At 39.5% G+C, this 27,183-nt stretch overlaps 1 protein-coding gene across 6 annotated transcripts in view; it reads left to right on the top strand.

The window, feature by feature from the left end:
• Positions 1–2,507: 2,507 nt before the first annotated feature.
• The window catches only part of LOC128916682 (delphilin-like), a 57,216-nt gene continuing 32,540 nt past the window's right edge, over positions 2,508–27,183 (top strand). For 5 of the 6 annotated variants that reach the window (XR_008469033.1, XM_054218654.1, XM_054218652.1 and 2 more), the window contains exons 1-8: positions 2,508–2,699; positions 15,056–15,160; positions 17,024–17,110; positions 19,068–19,241; positions 20,767–20,915; positions 23,104–23,280; positions 23,896–24,316; positions 24,501–24,663. Coding sequence is in view for 5 of the 6 variants with exons in the window: in XM_054218654.1 (XP_054074629.1) it covers positions 2,664–2,699; positions 15,056–15,160; positions 17,024–17,110; positions 19,068–19,241; positions 20,767–20,915; positions 23,104–23,280; positions 23,896–24,316; positions 24,501–24,663 (1,312 nt within the window). In the remaining variant the exon portion in view is untranslated. Of the gene's footprint in view, positions 2,700–14,286; positions 14,403–15,055; positions 15,161–17,023; positions 17,111–19,067; positions 19,242–20,766; positions 20,916–23,103; positions 23,281–23,895; positions 24,317–24,500; positions 24,664–27,183 lie in introns of those variants that run through there. The other variant, XM_054218656.1, reaches the window with a different exon arrangement.

The raw sequence follows: 27,183 nt of genomic DNA on the forward strand, positions 1-27,183 counted from the left end.
ATATCTGTTAGTAAATCTGAGATACCTGAATAGTCTTTGTAGCTGAAAAAACATTAAGGAAAGCATGGCATGTGAGCGAGATGGGCAGCAGCGCTTTCCGAGAGGTCGTGGCAAGGCAGGACACAGTGCTCCTCCAGGCAAAAGACCTCCCTGCTCAGCAGCAAACGCACCCAGTGCAAGTACTAAAGAAGAGGGAAAAGTGGTTACAAAGTCATCCTTGACAGCAGCTTTTTTCCCTATTGGCAGAGTTGTTCATGTTATTCTGAAGTAAATAGACACTGCTGATACAACACGTTTGCCTTGTGCATCAGTCAGACAATGCACAGAGTGTTCTTGGACTTCCATGTTGGTTCAAAGCCCTTTTCCCCATAGTTTTTGTCTTCACTGGGGAGTAGTTTACTTAAGTACTGAATTTCCCCATGTGTCTGCTCCAGTGCACGGCTCTGGCATATGTTTGAATCGATCAACTGAGGGGGGGGGGGGGAAAAGAAAATTACACCAGAGCCTTTATTAAGGGAAGGTGTAATTAACGACTTCAGATTAATTGAAAATGTTTGCTCTAAAAGTGGCAATTGAGTTCTATTCTGATGAACTGCTTTCTCACAGGCTTTGTAACTTTGCAGAACATGTTCAGCAGGCAGTGGAGAGGAAAAGACCATCTAATATCTCTGCAGAACCTTTATAAAAGAAACCTGTAATTTTCCCATTTTAAAATATTCCGTGGTGCTATAACCACATTATAAAAAGAAGTTCCTTGCTATTCTTTAATTTAAAAAGAAAATCATAGTTCCTCAAGGGCTGAGGACTCTAAGGGGAATAGGCCAATACTAGAAATTTGATTTTGAGTGAATTAGTTGCTCTTTTATTTTAACCAAATGACTTAAGATAGCTGTCAAAGAAACATGTTTCCTGTGATTTCTTTTTCCAGTTCAGTGAAAAATTTCCATCTTGTCATGTTGGACATAGAATAGTCAGAATTGAGAGCATTGAAAGAAAGACAATCTTTTATTAAATATTTCTTTAGAAGATCTGGACTTAGGCCCTGTTACATTATAGGCCTTGTAAGCTAAGATTCTTTCAAAGAGTAGGACTTACTTTTAATCAGTTCAAATGATTAAAAAATGTTTATATTAGCATATATTGACCTTACTTTTCATGTGTATTGCCTTAAGTAGTCTTGGGAGAATTCATTGCTAATCCTTTCCCTCCCACATCGGCTATTATGGTCTTTCTTGGGTCCATCTACAGTGTTTAGCACGTGTGAGCTTAAAGGCCCTCGACTGTGAGGCTGATGAATCCTGTATGGCTCTCAGAGCCTGCTCTTAGGTGCAAGCGTCAGATTTGTTTCTGGCATGTTGAAGACCTGCCCACCAGGTGAATGGGCTGGCCAACTCTGCACCATGTCACTCTCCACAGCTCGTCTCTGGCTTCCAGCCGGAATTCAGGCTGCCTGCGCTCGCCTCTTACTTTTGCAGTGCTGTCTTTTGGCTGAGCTCTGGCAGATAAATCAGCTGAGCTCCTCAGCAGAAGGTCTATAACTACGTCAGCTGAAAGAGCAGGTGGGATTTATATGCATGGGTACGTGGGGCTGGGCCAGGGAGCCTTGCCCTTGTGCCTGGACTTGTCTGTTGACACCTCTTCTGCACTGAACTTCTCAACTTCCTCTCCCTGCATTGCTTCTATTAAAAAATTGCTTCTAGGCGAGTAGAGGAAGGAGACCTGTCATCAAAACAAAATGTTTCAGTTCCTGCCACTTTTAAAAAAATTGACTTTGCAGGAGATACTTGCTGGCTTTTGATTTTTCCCTTTTGCCTCTATTTGGAGGAGAAGAAATGTCAAAATATGAAGAGTCCAGCTTCCAGCCATGTCTATTCAGAACTTTTAATCTCTGAATTAATTTCGATACTTTTTTGTGTCATAATAGAAGTCACCATTTGTAGGTGGGGAAACTGAGGTATAATTTCTCTGTTGCTGCTGAACAATTTTTTGTCAGACCCAGGGTGAGATTTTAGGAATGCCTTACTGTTAATTCCCTCTTCTAATCACTAGACTCTCTCCTCAGATACAGATAGCAAAGGCAGACTTTAAAATGCTGTTTATCTTTACACGAATCTTGTACGTTAACCCGCAGGTGCCTGTGTGCTTTCATCCACTATGCACGTATTCATGCTGGAGTTTGAAGATATATATTAAAGATTGCTGCTGTGCATAAAAATATTGCTGTGAAAATTGAGCATTGTATTTGTAATTCCTCACGCAAACTTTGTTACATTTAGCATGAAATTTGTTGGGTGTTCAGATAGATCCAATGTACAGTAATAAATCATAATTTCAGCATTCATGGCTCTGTGATTTCAGGAAGTCACTAGAACAGAAATATCAGTTCAGGAAAAGCAAACAAACAACTTCTACTTTTTTTTTTTTTTTTTGTCTTTTCACAGAGCTGCCATAAGGAAGCAAAGCATCATTATTGTTTCTTTCAGTTCTCAGCATAAAAGGAAGTAACACTTAATAAAAGCCATTGGCTGCAAGATTTCATAAGAGAGAGAGAAGTGGAGAGAAAGAAGGAGAGCAGTGCTGTGGAAAAGCAGGTGTGATTCATGAATAAACTATAGTTTGCAACCCTATGGGATACTGATGAAACAAATAGAATTTTCCCAGACATGGATAATACAAGAACACAAGACACTTTTTCACAGGTAAAGGCAGAAACTGTTATGGCTTGCGTGAAAGTGCTATTTGTTGTGCGTAACTGAAGAGATGGCATATCAGAAACCGAAAATGACTTTGTATTTTATTAGCAAGGAATTTGCAGTAGATTGTTTAATGTAATTGATTATTCTGTGATTATGTGATGTGAGCTCAGACTGGTCTACTATATCAGAAAGTGTTTGCAGAAGATGTGTATGAAATAATATTTTTCTGTGCTTTATTCTTAAGAAACTTGAAATGTGTGAGGTTTTCCTGATACAAAGAAAGGGACAAAGAGAGAAAATCAGTCTTTCTATTGCCATGTTAGGGAGGATTTATTAATACTATATATTATCTGCGCTAAAAATTTCCATAAGGTAATTGGAGTGGGGAAAAAAGGGGTTTATATTATAGGCAAATACAGTCTTTTGATAATCATACTGGAATCTGAAGTGATTGATATGCCAGAATTGAATATACATCAGCTTGCAGCACTATTGAATTTGTCTGAGAGTGCCTGCCAGATATATAGTCATCGTAGCGTTCTGTTTGTTTCAATACTTGTGTGTTTGGAAGTCTGTTACCTGGAGAATTAACCAGTGGAAAACTCCTCTCTAACTAGGATAGCTGATAGCATGTATTGGCAGAGGTTCCCAGGTGTGTGACTTGGAGTAAAGAGCAATTAGAAGAAAGAATGACTGCGTTACGTGTAGGCTGAGAAAGTGTGCTGGAGTGGTGAGTTAGTCCTGGGCAGCTACCAAGGGTGGCTTGGCTAGCAAAACACGAGAGCTGGGGACAATCCTGCCCTCTTTGCATGATTCCCCTTTTTCACCAAGAAGTACGAGTTCATTGAAAAGAGTTGCTAAACAAGGCTCTGGACAAACCCAGAACAATTGCATAAACCAGGATGAAACCTTTGTATTGCTCTTTGGCTTTTCAAAGAGGAAAAAGGGCACAGGACAAATTGCTGCTTTTGGCTACATCCATACAACATCAACCTCCTTGGCTTTTGAAGATTTTTGCGGTGGGCAGTGTAACAGGTGATCCAAAGACAGAGTCAATTTACCTTGACAGATATTAATTGCTTCAGCTGAAGTAATAGCATCTGAAATGTAATAAAACTGCAGGTCCCATCTGGCACTATTCAGTGTAACGACATGCTGAGGTGCTGGGATCTATTTGGAGAAGCTGTTGATGACAGTGGTGTTGAAAAGGCACAAATGCAGTCTGGAAGCGTTTTCTCTGTCTCTGCTGTCTACAGCTCGTGTGTTTGTTGCTTGGCGCTGACGTACAGGCTTGAGTTTGCAGCTCATGAATCATTGCTCTTATTTCTTATTTTGGGTAATGCTGTGGAAGTCAGGGGTGGCACAGATGTGGAAATAACCAAACGCTTGCTACCAGAAAGTGCTTACATGAATGAGAATCAGAAAATAGGAAACCATAACCAGATGGTGCCACTTTTCCATTTCTTTCACTCCCCAAGGCCTGCAATAAAACATATGCACAAAGCTCAGGTTGTACAATCACCAAAATATTTGCAAAGCTAAACTGCACCTGAGAAAATGTGTCTTTTAAACTTTTTGTGAACTCCTTTTAAAACTTGACTAAGGCTTTTCATCTGAGTTTCATCTAAGTTTTCTGAGAGCTGATAAGATCATATTGCAAGGTGGAACAGTTGTCAGACCTTTTGCTTTTCCACTCTGCTTTACTTTAATCAGAGATTTTAAGGTACTTTATCCCCATGCCTTTCCCATACAATTTTCCTTAGACTTTTTGTTAAAGGACACCTCTCTGAAGTGACTGATTTTTTTTTTCTTTTTTTCTTTTTTTCTTTCCCCCTCCCCCTCCCCCCCCCCCCCCCCCCCCCCCGGTGTTTTCCAAGGTAGCTTAAAGCAGATTTTCACTGTATATTTAGCAGGGATCAATTCCCTTTAGATTAGGCCAGCTGATTCTATATCTTCTGGTATGTATATTCATGAACATGTATCCAGCCTCAGGAGCAGCTCTTGTAGCCTCTTACACGGGCTATTGTTGTTAGACTACAAATCAGAAATATGATGTCCTGCTGATCTACTGGGGCTTCTGACTATACATATTGGGTTCTCAGTCCAGCACAGATGTGGATTCAGAACAGTCTCCTCCTTGCAGTTAGCATCAAATGTCAGGCAGTGCAGAGGACTTGTGAGACAGTTCAGCTTCCTTGGTCCTGCTGGTGTTTTGAACCTGGGTGTTTGTGGATTCTGCAGAACTGCTGGATGATATATGCTATGTCAGTGCACATTACACTCAGACTGCACCTATACTTGAAGCCAGAATCACTTGTAGGCAGACTAAAGCCTCAATATGGAAACAATCTGCGTGGGAATTGGAGCTCACCTTTCCTTGTTCCATCTAAAAACACCTCAAACCTTGGGAATATGTTTCTTGTATAAAACAAGACTGAAAGATCCAGGGAGGCTGTACTGAATTTTCATGCATTTGCTACTTAGCGGGAAGTAGCCCATTAAACCAAGAGGGTCAGAAATGCCTGTGGGACAGGGATGAAGTACATCCTGAGGTCTGTCTTCCTCATCACCCACCCATACAAAGGTGAAATCCCTCCTGCTGCTGAGCCATGTGGAGATCCATCTGTCTTTTTTCATTCTCAATATTGTCCAAGCTCCTGAAAGTGTGAGCACAATGAATATTGCCGAGTCTCTTTTTGAAGGGAAATGATTTCCCGAGTTTAAGAAAGGACTTAAAGACCCAGCACAAATAGGTGTCCAACCAACCCATCCTGAGGAAGCTGACCTTGTTTGGGAAAGGTAGCGTGCTTTCTTCTATTAAGAACATAGCAAAAACATTTATACAGACAAGGATTATATTCTGCTAAAACTGTCAGAGTTTAGGAGGAGAGTGACAAGAAATAGCCTCTTTTAACCTAAATATTTTGCTAGGATGATTTATTAACAAACCACAATCCTGGGGGGAAAAAAAAGTTAGGTCAAAAATGATACATCAGCAGATGGCTGCTCGTTGGGGTTTTTCCTTAAGCTCTCAGTGTTTGTTTTGATTAGAACATAATGAAGAGTTTGTTCATTAAATGTTCCAGCTAATTAATGTAAAATTCATGGAGACCCTGGATTCTCAGTGAAACATGCATGAAATCAGTGTCGCGTTCTCTATATTGCGCTTCATACTTTTTGCTTAGCAGGTGTTAACTAATATGATCTAATAAACCTCAAGTATAATGAAGTGAGTCTTGCTCAGCTTTTAATAATTTTAGCAGCCCAATTGTTGCTTGATATGTATCTTTCTTTTACAAGACGTTAGGGCAGAGGATGAGACTGTAAGCCTGTGAACAGAAAGATGCATGCTTTTCTCCAAAATAATTAATGTCCCTGTTAAATAGCCTGGTAATCTTTGGTTCTTCTCAAGATTAATTGGACTATCACATTAATAAGCAAATATGATAATCCTTGATATTTTTTATCACAGTGGATTTTTTTAATTACTGTAACTAAAGGCATAGAACATTATTATTTTAGTAACAAACTGAAATACTTCCATATGAACCACCTCTATTTTATTTTAGTTCATTTTGTAGTTTATTACTTAAGTCATACCTCAATACACCGAGAAATTACTAGGTAAATTCACACTTAAGTATTGTTTTGAAATCAAGTATCATTTCGCATATTCAGGACATATACTGCATGTCTCTGTGGTGACAGGGCACTGAAATCAATGGGAGTTTTACTCTCGTACTGAACGTGGCTAGTGTAAAACTATCCCTGAATGCTTTTGAAAATCTTCCCATAGTGGTTACTTCAAAGGCAAACTGCTTCTATTTAGGTAATTCAGATTGCACCCACTTAATTTCAGCTGGCAACAATGTTCAGCAAGAAATAAGTATCTCATCACATAAAAATCTTACATTTTTTTAAAAGAAAGGATTCGCTTTATTTACGTTTTTAATGTAGTTTGTCTTTGTGGAGGCCAACATTTGGAGGAAAAGAAAGTGACAGTGGAAGAGGATGTAAACCTCATTTTATAATGACAAAACAACAAAAAAATATATTTTCCCTGCCCATTCACTGTAGCATTCTGATCAGGTGTACTTCTAGCATGCATGGGGCCTCTGATCATTGCAATCTGTAGGAGAAATGGAAAGGTTTCGCTGTTCATTGTCTGGTTGGTACACTGAGGTCTCTCTCTGTACGCACATACATACATATACAGGAATAACTCCTGTGGTGTCAATAAGTGACTGTAGCCGCACCAGCACTTCAGTTGTGCACTTTTCAGGTATGGAGGACCTACTAAAAATTTTACAATCTTAATTTCTGTTTTGAGTACTGCCTGCAAAGATATTTTGGTATGTATTTGAAGAAAATCCCTAGCAGGTAATTCAAATTCCATGTTAAGATTACTTAATTTAATATTGCACCAGCTTAAGATGAAGTAAGTGAAGCAGCAAAATCACAGAATCTGTAAAGTTTAGCAATACATCATGCTTTTAGATAGCCAAAGTTCTCACTTATCTCAGTCCAGTTTCTTACAAATACATAAAGGAAGTGTGACTGGAAAACTCATAAAAATACTATTCAGAAACTGCTGTGAACTTTTATTTGAAGATGTAGAAGTGTACAGCTGTGTTTCTGTACTCCAAGATCACCCCTTGGAAACATCCATCTTGGCTTTAGTTGTCAGTACTAAATAAAGTCAATAGACAACTGCCACCAAATGGGTGTGGGGTAGAAATAAGAATCACCATTAATTTGCTGATCATATTTGGTCTCGATCAGTATTGAAGAACTGGAGCACGGTAGGCTTGGCTCTGCACAGCCGAGGGCACCCCCTTTCCTGCCTTAGGTTGCCCAGGCCCTTAGTACAAGCCTGGCTGAAACAGGACCTAGGATGTGTGAGGTAGGATTTGGAAAACGTCATTGTATTTCTTATGAGGTGAGGCTTGCTGCACAAGGTTTCTCTGCATGTCTTGCTCTTTGGTACTTGGTCACAGCGGTAGTGCTGAGGCTGCGGAATACCCAACCAAGCGCTGTCAGTTCTGAGAAGGCAGCGCATGGTCTCCTGAAAGGAGGGGTTTTCATGAAGCATCTCTGCATTGGAAATAAACTCTCATAGGCTGGATGAAATTTTTTACGATCTTTTAAATCTCTGACTGCCGCTTTCCCTGAAAGTGATGCTTTGAAAAGCAGTGAAAGCAGCTGTTCTTTGCATTCGGGCTTGGACTTAATTAAAATGCAAAACGAGTGTGGAAAATATGGGTCAAATAAGGAGGAGGTTAGGTATGGCACAAACCCAGTAATGCATCTATCAAAGCACCATCCAAGGCTTTTGCATCCCACAGTGTCCATAAAGCTTTTTGTTTCATTCTTCCTAAAGATGCTCAGTAATGGGAGGTTCCGTAATCTTCCCTCGACAGCTCAGTGGTGACTGTTATCCTTACTGTTTTCCAAACATCTAAGCCGAACCTCTTGAGTCGTAATTTAAAATGTATTTCTTCTTATCCTACCACACAGGGAGCAACCTGCTCCTTTCCTTTTTTGCAGCAGCCGTTTATTTATGTACTTGAAGTCTGTGACTCCCCCAGCCTTCTCTAGGCTGTGAAATCCCAGTCCTTCCTCTCTTTCCTTGTAAATCATGCTTTTTTCCAAAGTGATGGTTATTCTTATTGTCCTGATCTGGACTCCTCCAACTTGTCCAACTATTTCCTGGAGACATGGAAAATTTCACACACTGTTCCAGCAGAAGTCTTTATTGGTGCCGAGTACTGTGTTTTGCAGACTACGCTGTTGTCTTTAACCTCCCAGTGGGATATTTGCTTTTATTGCACCAGCATGACGTTGTTGCCTTGTGTCAGTTTGCAAGCTGCTATAACTTCTGGGTCTTTTTGTGAAGAAAATGGGTTCCTCAGCCAGTCCTCGTGAAGCTGGTGATTCCTGCTGAACTCTTTCAACATTTTTTCCCCACTTGTTGAATTGTATATGATTGCTTCTCTCATTTATCAAGCTTGTTTTGAATTTGAATCCCCCTTGCCAGCCGCTTGCAGTTCTTTCCACCTTTGTGCCAAAGTTTGCGAATTTAATAGACAAAATCCCTAGTCCATCACCAGATCATTAGTGAAAACACTGAATAGTAAAAATGAAGTCAGTCTCCTGTGCAACACTATTCTATTTATCCTTTAAGTTTTCACAGTGAAACCCCAGTAATTACTTTGTGAGTGTCGTTTCCTGACAAATTCCGAGCGCTGTTAGAGCAGGAGGGTCCTGCTGAGAACATGCCGGTCGGTAAGTGGTGATCGAGGGAAAGTCTAAAGTAATTGCTTCATGTGAGACCTACACATCATCTGTTTTTTCAGACGGATCTTTAAGAATTGTTGAGGCATTGAGGTTCCTCAGTATGGTGATATTTGCAAAACTGGGAGTAGGTAGACTAGTTTGTGTTGTATGCTGTATTATATTCATGTCACTAGGCACCAGTTTATATTTTAGGTTCCTAAATATTTGTGAGACTAGCCCTTTGAGATTTTTTTTGTTGTTGTATTTAATTGCTAGATACCTTGATACCAACAAAAAAAATATTCTAATAAAATATCTTTGGGCTCCCCAGCTCCTGCTGAAAGTGGCAGAATTTCCAGTGTTTTCAAGGAAATCAAGCTACTGTTTGATAAATACCTTCTTCTTTGAATAAATGTTGACAGATATTTTTCAGCCAGATATAGAACTGAACAAATAATGCAAAACATTATTACAGATGGATAATTTATTTGATGAATAGCAGCTCTGTTTGACAAATAATATTGGTCTATCTCTATGACTGGCTACAAAAGACGGTATTGCCACATAAAAATATCACATCAGTCATCTCTATTGATATTTCATGTAAATTACAAGTGAAGGCTTTTCAGATACCCCAATCACAGAAGACAGCCACTCCCCTGCAAATATATGGGAGTGCTCAGTACACTTTGGGCCAAGTTCAAACCTGGGAAAAGTGAATACATTAGGAGATGAAAGTTGATAACACCAGTGTGGAACTTTTAAGGCAACCCAGATTGTGTCCACTATCTTTAAAATCACTTAAATGACATGTTCAATACATAGACAGAGTGCAGTTCAGCATAATATTGTGAGGAAGACAAATAGCCATTGTTAACTAAGCCAGTGCCTTTGATTTTCAAAAAAAAAAAAAGGGGGGGGGGAGAAAAAAAAGAGAAGAAAAAATAAAGTGTTTCCTTTAAAAGCACAGCTTGGAAAAAGAAGTTGCTACTTGAAATTTCATCACAGGTCAATCACCGCATTATATCCTGGCACTTATTTTTAAGCTTCTACACTGTACTTGCTTTGCAGAAAGTGTTTTGCACTGTAGCTGGAAGGCACTGAGTCAACAGAAAATCCCCAGAAGGCTTTACCTCAAAGTCGCTTTATCCTGTTATTCTGGATAGAAAACAAAATCTTTTATATTAAAAGCTGTATTTAAAAAAGTGGGCTCCAAAATGAATGAAAATATGACTGTACGATGGATAAAAAATATCAGGCATGTGTGTGAAAACAGCATATTTCTTTTTGTGTGGACAACACTAGCATTCAGTCAGATTTATGCCCAGAAATTCATGAGATCTCTGTAAAGCAACATGTGGGCACTACTTGGCTCTTCCCTCTTGCATTGAGCCCCCTTGTCCCTTGGAGCGTTGATCTCAGCAGTGCTAGAAGGGAGATGCTAGCGTGGAGTGCAGAAGATGAGGAAGAAGCCCTCTTGGTCCAGCCTTCCCTTCTGGGTCCCGTGGCAGCCAGGAACAGGTTTGTCTCTCACTCCTTGCAGCGAGCGGATGAGAATGCTTAACACTGTTAATGTTTAATAAGGACAAGTGTAAGGAATGCTTAACAGTGAAAAGCTTGACTAGACTTGAATAAAAAATTCTCCTCATTTGTACAGGGAGCAGGATTTCTGCATGACTTGGTTTTGTTGTCACAGGAAATGATAGAGCTTGGTGAGTATTAGCTATGTTCTTCACCTAAGTAAACCTGAAATAATGTCTCACTGAATCGTGCCAGTATTTGTAATAATCAAGATCATATATATAGCTGACTGGCAGCCGGATTTCTTGCTCTACGTCTCCATGGGTGTACGTGCACACATTCCAGGAGTCCTTTTGCATTAGATTGCTGTCGTATTATTATGATTCAGGTAAGATGGTCCACAGAATAAGAATAAGCTGAGCAAAAGCCATGTAGCTCAAATTCCTCTGTAGGTAATGGAGAGAAAGATTTGCCAGATAATGAGACAGGTCTTAGATGCAGCGAATTGTCACCTAGAGAATTCCAGGGAGCTTATTTGACTGCACGGGAGTCACAGCAATCCTGTGGTGGAGTGGGGAATGTGAACCAGTGTGTACTAGAGGACAAGTCAGAAAGCAGAGACAGAGGAAGATGTTCGCCTGTCTCACCCCTGAACGCTTACCCATGTTCTGCATGCCTTCCACTGCCTTGCTCAACCAACTGTAAATGACTCAGATGACGTGGCTTTAAACCCTCTTTCTTGGTTGATGCTCAGAAGGTCTGGGGACTTTTCTGGGTTCATTAGAGTAATATTTCCACAGTGTGGAGACTACACGCAAAACCTTCCATACCTCTTAGGGCCTCCTGTGAGACTGTGCTGGGTAAATGGAGAGTGGCAGGAAGCCCTGGAAGGAGTCCTGTAGAGTACTGTGTTGGCAGCTGCCCAAGAATAAGCCAGAAATCTCATATCTTGCCACTAAACACATTTTATACTATGTCTAGGCCAAAAATATAAAAACCTCACCCTGCAGAGTAATGGATATACAGAGAATGCCTGGAGCTCTATGCTCTTCCGTCAATTGTGAGCGTTGATTTTTCTTTCAAATCACTTACATGGCTATACTGAATTTTGGTGAGTGATGAAAATTTAATCTGTGTTAAACAAGCTTCTTTAACCTGGCAGGTAGACGAATGCATTATTAACACAATCTCGTGTATTTCCTTAATGTGCATGCTTTATAATAGAAGCATTTAAATTTTTTCTAAGTTTTGTTATCCAACCTCGTACAAAAACATTCTGTTTTGTCGCACCAGTCAAATTCTATTAGGTAATATAACACGATCTGACTTAGTGGCATTTCGGTGGATAATATGACAAAAATTGTTTCTTTTTAAGAAAAAAATATAACCAAAAGAAACACAAGAATGAGCATTACAAAAATTGTGATGTGCTGAGAGAAAAGCCCTACAGACACCAAATGATAAAGGTCAGGATCTGTTATTCAAGTCTTGTTTGCAAGTAAAAATACCATGCTAACATGAGGTTGTCAAAAACCTAAGTGAGCCAGACAGACTTCTGACAAATAATTTTGACAGTTCTCATAAGCTGGAAAGTGCCTTTTTTTGCCTCTCTTGTCTTTTGAAATGTTTCCCTCCTGCTTACAGATGTGCAGTGAGAAAGAGAGTTAACAGAGACGCTAAAACAACAGGGTGCTGTTAAAAATAGCCTGTACCAAACACTGTCTTTTGTGTGCTCTCTGGGGAACGCATTAACTGTCAGTAGTCTAACTTACTAACTAATCTTCCTGAATTTGCAATATACAAAATGATTTGTTTCTCTTTTGCAAACATTTTTCTTCATACATTATTAAGCAAATTAAGAGATGTTCCCTGTTGTTTTCATGTCTTGGGCAGAATTTCATTCTAGTTCAAAGGAGACTTTGGTGAAGGTAAGCAGAATGAAGAGTTGAATACTTCACAGAGCCAAAAATGCATCCTCTTCTGCAATTCTTTTGTAAAAGTAAAAAAAAAATAAATTGAAAATTTTCAGCAACGCAAAGGGGAAACAGTGAATTACAGGAAAATGTCTTGGTAGAGATGTTGTGGCAAGGGTTTTTGGTCTAGACAGAATATTTGGCCAGACAGACAGACCTTAAGATACCCAGCGCTTCGGGAACTGCAGAGCATGGAGCCCGCTTGCACAGGGACAGGGATGGTGACCCAAGTCACCTATATCCCAGAAAAAAAATAATCAAAGCCTCGTATTATTCAAGTTGAAACTCTTGTTTTCTTGGTCACTCTTAGGAAGCATCCCTGCAGATTTGTGCCATATATTGTGTAGCTGGATAACACCATGAGATTCAAATGAGAACGGAGCTTGTTCATTGAGTTATGTCAGTACTGGAGCAAAGGAAATACATACTTCTGTTTGTGTTAATCAGACTGTGCCTTTGACATAAGGCTACGATGTTATCCTTATGTTACCGTTGTCATCCTGCTGCAAAATCTTTGAACCCGTCTCCATACAAAAGGGCCTAACAGTTGCAAAAATACTATCCAACTTCCTATCAAGAATTGCTATCCTGCATAAATAGGATCTTGCGCTCTAAAGCTGGCAGACCTTAGCCTAGGGGAAACTATATATTTCAATTGAAATATATCCATATTCTCATTTGCTTACACAGAGCCTGTTCAGTGGGGAATTATCTTGTTAAGATCTAATCGTATACAGTGTATGGGTGGCGTAAATATACGGCCATTTAAAATTCAAATACAGAATGTGGAGGTCATTGTAGGAAACTTCTGTGCCTCAGCAAGTGTGAATGAATTATCAGGCTGCTTTCATACTTTCCTCACTGTTCACATTACTATTTGCAGCTGGGAGCTATGCCATAAGTTACCTTTATATTAGCATTGAAAATTCCAAGGCTTTAAAACCAAAATATTTCTTCTTCTTTTACTCCCAGTTTTATTTGTAGGCTGTAAAAACATACAATGCGTCTGTTGATCAGGAAATGGTTGCGATGTTAGAAATTTGGTAAGCTAAAGTGCGTGTCGTGTAGTGCAGCTTGGACAAAGAGAGAACCTGTGGATTTACTGGTCCCCTAACTCTGTGGTGTGAAGGGGTATTTTTATGTTGCCCGTCAGGCTTGTGCCGGGTGGCTGTGGTGCTTGGGTGGGTGGAGAGGACCTTGTTCCGCTGCAAGGCTGCGGTGCTGGGGTTTTTAGCAGAGAAGCTGCTGTATCTGTGGGGAGCTGTAGGCGTAGGTAAAGCAAGCGGCTGGTGAGGACAGGAAGGTGCTGGGGTGGCAAAGCAGCTGCAGCCCTGCTGCCTGCTCTGCCTGCTCCTCGCCGCCTTTTCCTTTGGCAGGAACAGCAAAACCCGCTCTAGGTCTTGGTGCCTTGCCTTTGGGGTAGCCAAATTCAGGTTTGCTTGCTATTCTGAGATGCTTTGAGCTGCCTTGCTCTGACTGCGTTGGTCCCCGCAGCAGGTCTGGCAATAGGGGTGTAGGGGAGGCCCCTGTCCCCTTCCCCAAGGCGTCTCCCCTGCCCCTTGCTCCTGCACAGCCTGGGTAATGTTCCTGGGGAGGGCCCTTCACCTGGGAATCCACGTGGAAGAGTTTTAAAACTCTTTCAAAAGATTTGAACGAGAGATTTTATTGTAGTAATTTATCGCCTGGTGACGGGGTCATTCTCCAGGGGGGTAGGAAGCGTTGTATATCGTAGCTAACTGAGTATTGTAGCTAAGCTACTGCGTAAAAAGAAATCACAATTTCCTGAGCTTTGGTGGTAAAACCTACATGCTCCTTCCAAATTCCCAGTTCTGCTTGTGTCGAGGAATGGATATCACACAAGGGAACTCTTTGGTCTGTCTCAAAGGGAGGTGGTTTATTCCTTCTACAAAGTCTGTGAAAGAGCTTTGCCAGAAGGGTAAGTGGATGTGGTTCTGGGTCCCTGGTTACTCCTCTTGCCTTTTTTTCTTTGCTTGATTCCTGTTTGGCGTTGCAATCCCCACCTGGTCCACTAGCGACATAAATTTATGAGTAAGCTTATTGACAGTGCAATGTCCTTTTTTTGGTAAAAGAAAGGGGAAGTGTAACGCCGGCTTGTTAACGTGTTCAGATAAGTTCACATGACAGCAGTACCTGCTCATACCAACAGCAATTTTTCCCCCCTTCACCCTGAAAATCTCAAAAACTCACGATTTTGCTTTCATGTTGTCTGTGTGCAGTACTTTACACCACGGGTAAGACAGAGGCAAGCATGCAAAATTGATGTTTTCACTTCTTGACAGATTTTCTAACTAAAAAAGATTTCCTCCTGGCAGTTCTATCTCCAGATATTACCATCCCATCTTCCAAAATTGTAAAAGCCCCTGTATATTTGATATCTTGTGGACTCTCACCAGGTTTCAAAGGGAGATTATATTTGCTGGGCAGGTTGTTGATAGAACATAAAATATGAAAGAAATTGTAATTCTGTGGCAGATACTGTAGCTGTAACTGTCACAAGCACCCTGTATCGTTAATAGCCAAATGAAAAAAACAGTCTCTAAAAACATTTGATTGACTTTTTTTTTCCAGTTAAGCCAGGAAAAAATCCTCAAAATTATGAACATGGTGAAAAATAAAGAAGTGAGCATTGAAGGAGCTTTGCACTTGGCACAGAAAGAGGTATATGCTGAAAAGGTAAGGTCACTCCTTTGATCTATTTTGCAAGACATTCAAATGTATGAGCATATTCTGGAAAGCCTGGTTGAGCATTAGTATGTCTGTATCGCTTTCAAAGATGCAGTCCCAAATTGTGCAAACATATACACTCCAGTTTATAACTGAATATGTCAGGTACTAATGGCTAATGCTACCTGTATGTAATGGATATCCCATGCAGATGCTGCAACTACACTGATGTCATTAACTGCATTAAGTAGTTTAAATCTAGATCAACTGTGTTGATATGAGTTTTGTTATTCTGAGTGCAACATCAAGTACTGTAACAATAAACGTAGGGCAAAATCCTTGTGCTGATACCATGAAGCACCTCAGGAAAATGATGGATCTAATCTCTGAGCGGTCTCCTAGTGTTGGGTTGTCCTTGGCGCCTGACTGGTCACCATAAGAGGGTCTGGCAACTCAGCATTATGCAAGAATGACTGGCTACAAAGTGCAACGCCCGGGCAAGTGTGACTCAGTTCTAACATTTCCAATGGTTGGCTCTGACCTTCCACCAGGCAAAAGTAGAATCACTGTAAAGGTGGCTTAAAACTGGTTTTGGGTCCTACAACAACATAGCCTTGCTGAGCATAGGTCAGAGTCCAAGAGGTCTAGTCCAGAAGTTTCTTCAGGATCAGATTGAGACACAAAGAAATTATTTTTCTGCTGTTAAAGCCCTCGTCTCTCCACTGACAGTCAGAAGTGAATCATTAGCATCTCTCCATTTTATAGAAAGCATGGAAGTAGAGAAAAGTAGAAGTTCATAACGGTGAGTGGAAATAGTTTGAGAATGGGGAGTACATTAATTGTGTGCATTAGTACAACAGCCTTGTTACTCCTCTCTGTAATCCCTGTCTGGTATCTCTCTCATTGCAACCTCTGTCCCTCGTCACCGCAGAAGTGCCAGCAGAGAATTCTTTGGAGAAATTTTCACTATCTATTTCTCCTTCTGCTCAGGATTTTTGAACTAGCCTCCTTATGGGAGCATCTCCAGGAAACAGTGAAATCTTATGAAGTGCTAATGACACAATCTGAAATTTTTTTGCACCGCAGGAGCTGATAGTGATTTTTGAGATAAATCTGGTGCTTTTTGGAATTTTTAAAAATAGCTTTCTGAACTGCTTATTAACTTCTTGGCTGGAAAGAAGTAGAAGGAGAAGCAAAAATACATACTAACAAAAAAGCAGGGCAAGTCTTGCAGGAGGGCTGCTGTCAACAAAAATCTTAAACTCAGCAGTGTAAGATAACATGGAAATATATTCTTGGAATAAGAAGAGAAAGGGTTCCATTTCTACTTCTACTGTGTTAAAGTTTTTGTGACAGCTAACTATTAGTAACAAATCAAGTTTAATATATCTGGATCTTCCTTTCCCTTCCCTGCATTTTCCTCATATAATACAAGGGAACAAAGATCTTCCATTTTACTGCACCACATTCAAGAGTCTGTAAATACTTTTCTTTAACCGATGATGATTCTTGTTTGCTGCTTAGCCCATTTAATAGACTGCTTGTACTCGTGTGTTTTGAAATGTGTTTAGTACAATTCCATGGGCTCTGCTCTTCTCCTTCCTGTCTTCCTGCTTTCTGCTCTCCCTTCCACCTTCCATCGCAATCTGTGATCCCTTCATTAATTCAGCGGGAGTTGTGGAGCTTTTGTGCTTGTGAAAATCAAGTCAGGAGGATGATTCCATGTATCTCCATGTGGAGGTCTTCTGCAAAGCCTCCAGTGCTGTTTGAACACTGTTCACTGAGGGAGATTTCACCCAAGAACAGGACTGGATTTGAGTGGACAAAAAATAACAGTGTGGACGTATGGCTGATTTCTGTTCTGTTTTCTAGGATCCACAGGATTTGCTAACTGGCTCACAATTTAACTTCAGTATCTACAAATATAAACACTATCGGTGGCAGAAACGAATTTTGCAGGTAACTTTAAAAATTCTCACTTTTGAAGAATTTGTTAAAAATATAGGATGCTTATGTTGCTCCAAAAATGTTATGAGGTAGCTTAATACACCCTGTGCTTCAGCGACCTATCAGAGAGGTACAAGATATTGACCAACCTTCTACCTTTTACACCAAAATTACTCTGGGGGTAATATCTGAAAATCCCTCTACTGAGGCTCTGGGAAGGATACAAAATGGATTTGATGATCTAAGAGATTAATTCACCTCTAAAAAACATGATTCGTCACCAAGATGACTGATTATAATAAACTCTGCCTGGGAGTTGTTCTTATTAGTTAGAAACAGTAAATGCATACAAGTGACGGAGGCATACTTAAATACCTGTCCCTTTTGACAGGACATCTCTTCAACTGCACTCTCTAAAACTTTGGGAAGAAATGTTCCTGGGGATACTTAGAAGGTTCCTTTGGCAGGCTAAGCATTTCATCCCTCGTTACTCTGTCCTGTGAATTCTTTTTTTTTGACATTATGAACACTTAAGGCTTTATTGACTCACTGTATCATAATGGGACAACACTTGAACGATATTAAAGCAAACTTCTGTCGATAATAGCTGATGGTGATTTCCTGATTCCATGAAGTCAGTGACAAAGGTTTCATGCTGTTTCTAGGAACCTGGATTTCACTGAATTTTTCCTGCCATTTGCACAAAATTTGATAATGAGCAAGTCAAAGTCACACATGCTAGAGCGTGTCTTTTTGTTTACTATATCTCAATTGTAGAAAGTATAATCTCCTTGTTTCCCTCAATATCCACTGTTTTTTGGAATTAAATGATTATTTGTTTAGACATAAAGCTGATGGAAAGATGGAGAAAGCTTTATTAGATGTGTTTGGGAATCTAGAGCAGTTTAAATCCAGTTCTGCAGTTACCAGCACCCTTCAAAGTCAGAGATAATAATGAGAATGGTTCTGACTTGGAGCTTTCCTACTATAAACAGAACAGAGGGAAAGGCCACAGTGTTAGCATTTGGTTAGCGTGGGCTGCACTATAGGAATGAAAGATGCCAAGAATCATTTATGACCAAAGGTAAATATCTGACTCAGGTGAGATCTGAGACTCTTCTGAGTTTGTCTTCTCTGTGGGCCGCATTCACTGAAGCTGGGCAGTCAGATAATATTCACATCTTATTGTATCAACAAAGCTGTTTCTGCTCAGCAGGGACTTACACATAGAACAGATACTGGAATCTGTCTGTACCAGTTTTTAACACTGCAAATATAGATTGTGCAGTGGCAGAATAATCTTGCTTTGAAGCAAACAATTTTTAATTATTATAGCTGTGAAACAGCAATAAAATAAATTTATTGTCTGTTATCATCACTCCCTTCACCTATACATCGACGTATCTGTGTATCTATACATACAGACAAAAAAATCTGTGTTAGATAAGATCTAAACCAAAACACAGTAATATTTACATCAGAAACGTATCTCTCAATAGTATCCTCTTTTCCTGACACAGAAGTGACTTATAAAAATAACCACCTTCACTTCATTTTAGTACTGGGGCATAGGTTGAACCAGTTAGTAATTGAATCTCTGCTGAGATGGTCGTGCCATTAGTTTGTGCCACCAGCGCTGCTGAATGGGAAGTTTTTTCACTGGGTTGTATAAGACAAGGAGAATTTAAAAAGAAATAATGTTTCAGAGTGATAAATTGATGCTTATTCATCAAAAGAGATAGGAAAACACAGTTACAATGAATATCTGTTTGTTTTGTAAATATGACAAATATAGTACAGTATCCTGATGATGGAATGTCATTTTTTATTCTATCCATCGGCAAGATAGATATGTATTCTAAGCTGGTCCTTTATCTAAATGCCCTTGCATGGTAACGTTGGGGATGCTGCCTTTCCCTTTCAACGAGGAGAGCAATGGAGTCAAGTAATGAAGAACTTTCTATTCCAGATTGATTTCAACACAAAGACCATTTTTAACATTGAAAAAGGAATTATTAAGAAACAGTTCCCCTTCTCACAAGTCAAAGCCTGTGAAGATACTGAAAGGAGGCGCTTCAGCATTGTGTTTCATGGGCGACAAGATTATGAGCTGGAAGCAGTGTCTCTTGAGGATAAAAGGAAGGTAAGTTTTTACAATGTCATAGACAGATTGCTATAAATAACAGATAATGTTATGGTAGTACCCAGCAGGTCCCAATCATAAATGGGAATTGTTATGCTGTGCACCGTGCAAGCAAGGAAGTAGGTACGTCTTTGTTCTGTGTATGTTTGTACGCAGAACAAAGGGAATGTGAGTTCAGGATAAAGTTTGGCCTTAGGATTTTGCTGCAGTTCACTAGGACTGAAGATGTAAAGCCAGCTCAAGACATGATATGAAAGTGGATGCATTTCTTCAGCCACACCTTGAATATAACTGGTCTGAGATTGTATTAAAACAAGCAAACAAAACTGATGACATGCACAGTTGAACCTTAATTGAAATTTTCTATGCTTCTTATTTTTTTTATATATATATGATATTTATTAAAATGCATGCTTTTAAGAATGAATGAGGCCACCCTGATGGCATGAAAAGGAAAAGACCGAGTAGTTCATCTTTTACCATCAAAATACACCGAAATTATAAAACTATCAGAGGAAAACAGCCTAGGTAAAACTAGATATTTGTTTAATTGAATGATTCAGTGTTGCATGATTTTGTCTGAGCCGTTTGATTTTGAGGTCTCAGCTCCTTTTGAGTTTAGGTTCAATTAAATATTCCAAGTAGTTAGTGTAATTAGGCTCTACACTTGTGAAGAGCCTAATTGTGAAACTCGAGTTGTGACATTAGCAATAGATTTTCACCTGAATGCAAATATCCCATGTTTTCAGGCGTGATCAAGTCTTGGAGTTTGTGTCATCCCACTGCTGAGACGCTGAAGCCAGCTGCACAATTTAGGTTGAGATACAAACTCTCAAAAAGCATGGAAGAGTTTGCATCCAAACTTCTGATTCAACCCATCTTTAAGGGGATTTTTGCAGAGGGATTTGTGAAACTTAACGGTTCACTCCATGTGCAGAAACTTTGATTCCAGATGAACAGTACCGTATAGTTAATTAGCTAAATTTGCAAAATAGATTACATTTAGCAGAAGGGCTCAAAAAGGCACATGTCTTCTGTAGTAAGAATACTCAAATATGGCCCTGTATAACAAAAAGAGTGCTTTAAATTCACACCCACCTTAATCCATGTTATTTTCAACTGTAGGTAGGCCTCTGTTTTTCTGCGGGGTTTGTTTGAGATTTCAAGCTAAAGCAATCAATTACTACTTGAACTTGAACTGAGCTGAACAGAAGCTCTGTCCTAGTTTGCTTTGTATATGAATTAAAAAAATTAAAATGATGTTTTACAGTAACCTCTCCAGAACAAAATTATATTCTCCTTCCACTGACAGATTTAGAATGGTGGCCATAAAACCAAATTGCAGTTAAGTAGTTCAGCATCATAGAAAGACCCTATTTATTTTATGTTAATGTATGTCACCTATTTGGCTGCTGCTTATAGTGTTGTCTATCATTTTTATACTTGAAAAATCCACCTATTAATGTCTTATTCAAGGGAATTAACATGGAAAAATATACTCTCTCTGCTGCCACTTATTATATAGATAATGTACCTTCTGAGCAGAGTTATACAGAGCAATTCGTACAAGAGACCAGCAGAGTCCTGCTCTGGAAGACCTGTGGAAGATGATGTGATACATGAAGGACTGTTGGATCTGCAGCAAAATACTTTTACATCCACTGAATGGGTCAAGTACGAACGGCACTTTTGTAGTCCTCTGGGTTGTGGATTTTATTAAAATTTCTGATAAATACCTTGAGATTTTAATTTGCTGATAACAAGTTGATTATTTAACTGCTTTTTAAAGTTAAAACTTACATGCCAAATCTGCATGAGATGAAAACATTGAAATTAACTGTTAGCGCACTGGTGGTATGCAACAAAATTAAGTTCTGATGTGTGCTAGAGACTGCTGTGTGCGTTACCTATACAAAAATATAACGGTGATGGTGGTAAGAGTGATTTTAAAGGTTGGACTTTTTTATGTTTACCTCTTTACTTTTTACTCCATTTTCGGCCATAAGGAAAAAGAAAAAAAGACTAGCAAAGCAGACAAGGGGTATAGGAGTCCTGCTAGGGAATATTGACTCACACTTGCCAAATGGCTGCCCCAAAATTCATAATTCATTCTCGTAATGTTCTGAACTTCCCTCCTGTGGGGGTGACCAACCGTGGTGGCCTAATTGGGGTGGTGGTTTCAGAGACAGGAATCATTATTCAGTAGAAAGTGAACTGTCTCCATCATTTCATTCAGCCCCTAAACCATCAGAGAGAAGCCTGACTTCTGCTTACGCTTATTCTATTCCTGAACTAGTGGACCAGCCACCATGATTTTACATAGTTTGCTACCCATCCTACAGACAACCCACCCTTCCCCTGAGCCAGCTTCTAAAATACCTGGAAATTGCTTATATTATCAAAGGAGAGAAGGGGAGAAAAAAACCCCTTCTACTAAAAACTAATAAAAAAAATTAACATTGTAATTATCTGCACAGGGCAATTACCTCAAAAGACTTCACAGTTCACAGAAAATTATTTTAATTGTTTTTAAAAGGCTACCGCTGTATGTCTTGTAAACACTATCCTCAAGCGTGTCCCAGGATTTGTTACTTTGCAACATTTAACAAGTTTGTTAACAAACAGAAATTGGTTTTTATTTATCTTGTGGAGCAAAGCCCTTGTTGCTTTCTTCTTGATATTAAACCTCTCTTTTTTCGGTTAAAGTAAATAATGGTGGAAACATCTGGAGATCCGATTAAACTATAAGTCCCTGCTTTAAAGAAAGGAGAGATCAATATAACTGCCAGCTCCATTAAACAATTCTTATCACTTTGACTGTTTATGTGGGAATAGATGCAATTTATATTTTATGTTTAATTCTTCTAGAGCAGCTAAACTTATTTAAATTCCTCATAGAACACCTTAATCAACTAGCCACACCTTGAAGAGAGAGTGGAGGAAAAGAAAGGTCTGATAGAACTGTCAGAATGATAAAGAAATGCAGTAACACTCAAGAAAAATGAGAATGCAAATGCTTAAATAAGAATAAAACCCACCTACAGTAAAGCCCCACTTGTTGAACGTGGAGGCTTTGTTATAATCAGCAGAGCAGAATCCTGGAAGAGAGAGTGAAGCAGAACATTTTGCTCTAATAGAAGCTGTCTATGGGCAGGCAATTTGTGCCAGGATTAATTTATAATTTAAATAGGTAATACCCACACTTTGGCACAGTCATTTCTGATGGAAGACCTTGAGAGTAGAATACTTTGACCCCTTCCTGCCAAGTGACTCATGGGAATGGGGGGGCACCAAGATCAGTCCTCATGGAGTAAGAGCATGTGCAGAGGCATTTCTAAGAGAGGGAGAGTTATTGGACTATAAGTTTGGGCACTAACTTACATTATGGTGATTTGTTTATAGCTTGGTGACAGTAAAACCTGGAAGGCACAAACTCTGAAGCCTATGAGCTTCCTGGTCACATAGTGACTTCCTTTAAAAGCTCATAGTCCAAGAGACCCACCATCCCAAACAAATGAGAAGAATAAATAGAGGGGGAGGGACAGAGTGTAGCTAACATATTAACAGGACTTGTGTGATTTTTACTTGATAGTCAGATCTTCTTAGTTTTAGCTCTCTCAAGAGGCACGGCAGCCTGGAAGTTCATATTTTATGTCACAGTTTATTTACGTGTCAGATGAGAATAAGAAGCCCTCATCTCAAGGTTTTATGCTTTACTATTGATACTTTTTGACTGTTCCATGGAGGATGCTATAAAAATGTGGAGACTTATTGACATTAGAAAATGCTTTAACAAAGGCAAGGCTTGTGTAAATAAGTAGTCAGTGAAGAATGAACTGTATCTCCATTCCTTGTCCTTCAGGTACTTGGTACAACTACGTGAAGGAGAATTGGCTTTGTATTGCATAGGTCTGGGAGGAAAGAACAAGACTGCAGACCCTGTAACAAACACAATTAATTTGTCAGATGGTAATGTGAGTGTCAGCAAGGAGAATGGATGCAGTACTTTTTCAGTTCAGACCAAAGGACACAATTATTTGTAAGTATAGTTGGTAATTAACAATTTGTTAAAGCAGAACTACTGAAAACAAGGTCAAGCAACAGAGACTCTCAATGTCCCAGAATAAATACAACAGTGGAGAAATGAGGCCATCGGAATTATATAGATTACCCTTCCTATTGCTCTGCAGTGATTTGATGAGTATTTTAAGGAGGAATCAAAAGTACCACATTGTGGAATTGAGAAGATACATTGAAATACTGCCCACAAAGACTTGTCTAGTTGTCATGCCAGCAACAAGTGAAGAGATGCATCATTCAGCTTGATAGGACAGATGTGTGAACAGGCTCTGAGTAGCTTGTGCAACAAGCACAGTAAGACGTAGCACATTGTTCACCTTCCCCCAAGGTGGAGAAGAGGAATTACGAGGTAACTGCACCACAAAGTCAATATATGGCAAAACTTCAGCTCTCTAACCTTAGACACATAAGAAATTAACTCTGTCTGAAAAGGTCAGAGTCAGCAGCACTGGACTCCTTCAACAAGTAAAGCTGCTGAACATCATTCTGCTTAAAAAAGAAATATCTCTGGCTGTATTAGGCAGCATGTTATTTACACTTCCTAGTGTTTATATATGACATTCTTAAATTTCAGGTTTCGAATACCCTTTACTGTCCAAAAGAACAGGACAGAGGATGTTAGCAAGCTCCAGAACGAATGGGTGTCTCTCATAGAAAGGTATTGTCAGCTGTGCAAGGGTGCCTCACTGCCTCAGGAGGGATCTCAAGGATGCACCTCCTCCGAAGCAGATTATGAGGATGTTACCGTACCCCTGAATGAACAGAAAGAGGAGGCCCTACATTTTGGTGTGAGTGCTGCAACAACCAGTCTGAACAAGTCTTCAGACCCCCAGCCTGCAGAGGAGGAAGCGGCCCCAGCATCACCATCTCTTCCACTTCCCAGAAGTAAGGCAGAGGTACCGCCAGCCCCACCTGCGTTACCGCAGCCCTGCAGCCTCTCTCCATCGACAAAGAGAACCAAAGCCTTTCACTGGGATGTTGTTCCTTGTGATAAGGTGAGGACGAAACTGATGGTAGCTGTTAAAAAAAAAAATAATACTGTAGCCTGTATTACATGTATAGTTATAAAAGTACAGTTGTGCCACAAAACAACCTGGATGCCTTTCCCTATGTTTGTATGGAACAAAGTGCCTCTGTTCTTTTGGCTTTTTGTTTACCCTGTCACTCCTATATTTTTAGATTCAGAAATCTATCTGGGGATCATGTGACCCATGCAAGAAAAAAATAGATGTATCCAGACTCTGCAATCAGTTCCAGATCCAGGACACGGCAGTATTTTTGGGCAACGAACCTTCAGTGAATCAGCACATCATGTTAGATCAAAAAGTTGCACTTAACTTCAGTAAGTATATTACTGACAACTGTGTACTCTATCTGGAATCTTGGGGCGAGCACTGCATGCATTTTCTGTTTGTACTTTCTGCCATTCAATAGGCAATAAGACAAGCTTGTTTCTAAATCATCTTTTAGTTCAGTGCCACTCATTTATAAAAATAGACCTCATGTCTCAGTTGCTCTAAATGTGGTCCTTAATGTTGTAGAGTAGAAACACCAAGCTTCTCCTCTTCTGGTACAAATCATGTGGATGTGTCATTGAGCTGTGATGCTATTGTCTTAGGGCAGATATGTAAAATCACGTGTGACACCTGTGAAGTCAATGTTAAGACTCTGACTTCAAAGGCTTCTCAAATTCCGTGGGCTGTCCAGGTGAAACAAATGAACAGAAACAGCTTGGTAGCTAGAATTTTGAGTACTGTGCTCAGTCTCTCTCCCACATTGAGTTCAAGAATATCATGTAGGTGTAGATGGGTTGATGTAAGAAGCCTTTGAGGCAGCTACAAGCCAGGTCACAGGAATTCTCTTGGTGTTTCCCTGGCAGATAGCTTAGGCTGTGAATGGCTGTCTTGAATGATCACGAACAGGATCCTTCCCTCTCCTATCCCAGATATGATTCTGCCAAAGGCCTGACCTAGAACAGTCTTTCACAGCTCATGAAGCAGTTCAGCACATAGTTCTGGTCTTACTAATAAAACGATGTAAAGGCCTTTCAATTATTTTGATGACAAGTGGTAGATATTAAAAGGGCAAGAGTAATTGTTCTTCAAAGACTACTCTGATTTCTATTACAGAGCTGGTTTTCCAAAAAAGTTCTATAACCTAGAGATGTTTTAAGAAATATTACATGTGTAAAGAATTTGGGGCAGTTAATTTTGAAGTTTTAATGATTTCATCCTTATGAATATTGATAAGAAAGAATATATTTTGGAGATTGTGTGAAGTTTTAATTGGCAACTGTAAACGGAGATAACTTGTTGGAATTATTGTATCCACTGACTAACAATTTGAAGGGTTAAAAGGAAGTGAGTGATACGAAAGTGCTGTTGTAGATAAAAAGGATTCTGTAATAGCACTTTTATCTACAAAATTATTGCTGTTTCTTTGAGGAAATTTCTTTCTTTTGGTTTGCAAATTGCACCCTTCTTCCTTTTGATCCTGTTCCTCTTACAACTTTTTTCATTGAGACATTCTACATCCGTTTCTTAATCTTATCCTTAAAGTCCCATCAGTGAGATTTTTGGCATATACTTATTATAATGGACATTACTTAGATCAAAAGCTAATTTGATCCTGAGAATTCTGATTAATCTTCCTGCAAGTGCTGCAAACCACAGTTCTTAAATTAACGAATAAAAATATGAAGCTTCAAAATGCCAGTGGGTTAAAATTTCTTGAGAATTTGAGTGGGTCTCTGAACACAAGAGAAAAATGAGAGTTCTGAGAGAAGATCTGCACACTAAATTCAAGCTCAATGTTTGAGAAAATGCAAATAAAATCTAAGTTATCATCTAGTGGATTCTGATAGACAAAATAAATTTCTGCCATACAGAGAAGGGGTATCAGAAAGAGAGAGACAAGAAAAACATCCTCAGATTTCCAATGAAAAAGTTTTGGGAGACACTATAATGTATATGTTAATCCAAGAATGTGGGATCTAGTGTGTGACAGACCGATATAGGAGTCAAAATTGATCGGTGCCTGTTTGTCTGTATGACACCCAGTTTCCCATAGGTATAAACCTTATTTTGCCTAGCAAAATACTTCGGCAGTCTGATGACTAAAATTTATTCAGCGGCTAACTTCAACTACTGAAAATGTTCAAGAAAATATTAAATACTTTGTAGACAGGTTGTGAATATTTTAAAATCAACATTTTACTATGAGCTATTCACTCTGTTACGGTCCGTAGACATCACCACACCTGAGGAGATACTTGGTTTAAAAGGCAAAGGGAAGCAAAATATATAAGGCATAAAAACGCATAAGAAGGAAAAAGGGAAGATTCTGCCAGGCTTAGCACTAAAGCTAGATCTTATAACAAAACTAAAAACGTGGAAAGTGTGTCAGAGGAAGAATAAATGGTATATACTCCATTGGCCAACAGTCTTCTGAGAACCATTAACAGCTGATTCGGGCCACAGCAAGATCCTATAACCTGAAAAACTCTGTTCCTTCTTAGAATTGGAGAGAAAAAAAAAAAAAAGGTAAATCTTACACTTCCTTCCTGAATTCTCCTTCCCAATCCCCTTCTGCTTCTTGTTCTGTCGTAGCAGAGACTCTAGGACAAGTTTCAAGCCAACACTGACAAACAGTTAAACCTTTTTGCCTTCCCTGCTGATGCCCTCTGTTCACTTCCTTGTGCTTCATTTTTTACCTTAATCCTTTTGTAATGATGATGGAGACAGACAGTAATTGAAGAATAACTGGCAAGACAAAGAAATCTTTTTGGGAGCAACAGCTTTACAAATGGTTCTTCATCCGTTTGGGGAAGAGGCATCTTACTTCCATCTCCCTATCACAATGC

The sequence above is a fragment of the Rissa tridactyla genome, chromosome 12 (genome assembly GCF_028500815.1).
Source record: "Rissa tridactyla isolate bRisTri1 chromosome 12, bRisTri1.patW.cur.20221130, whole genome shotgun sequence".
NCBI classification, from domain to species: domain Eukaryota; kingdom Metazoa; phylum Chordata; class Aves; order Charadriiformes; family Laridae; genus Rissa; species Rissa tridactyla.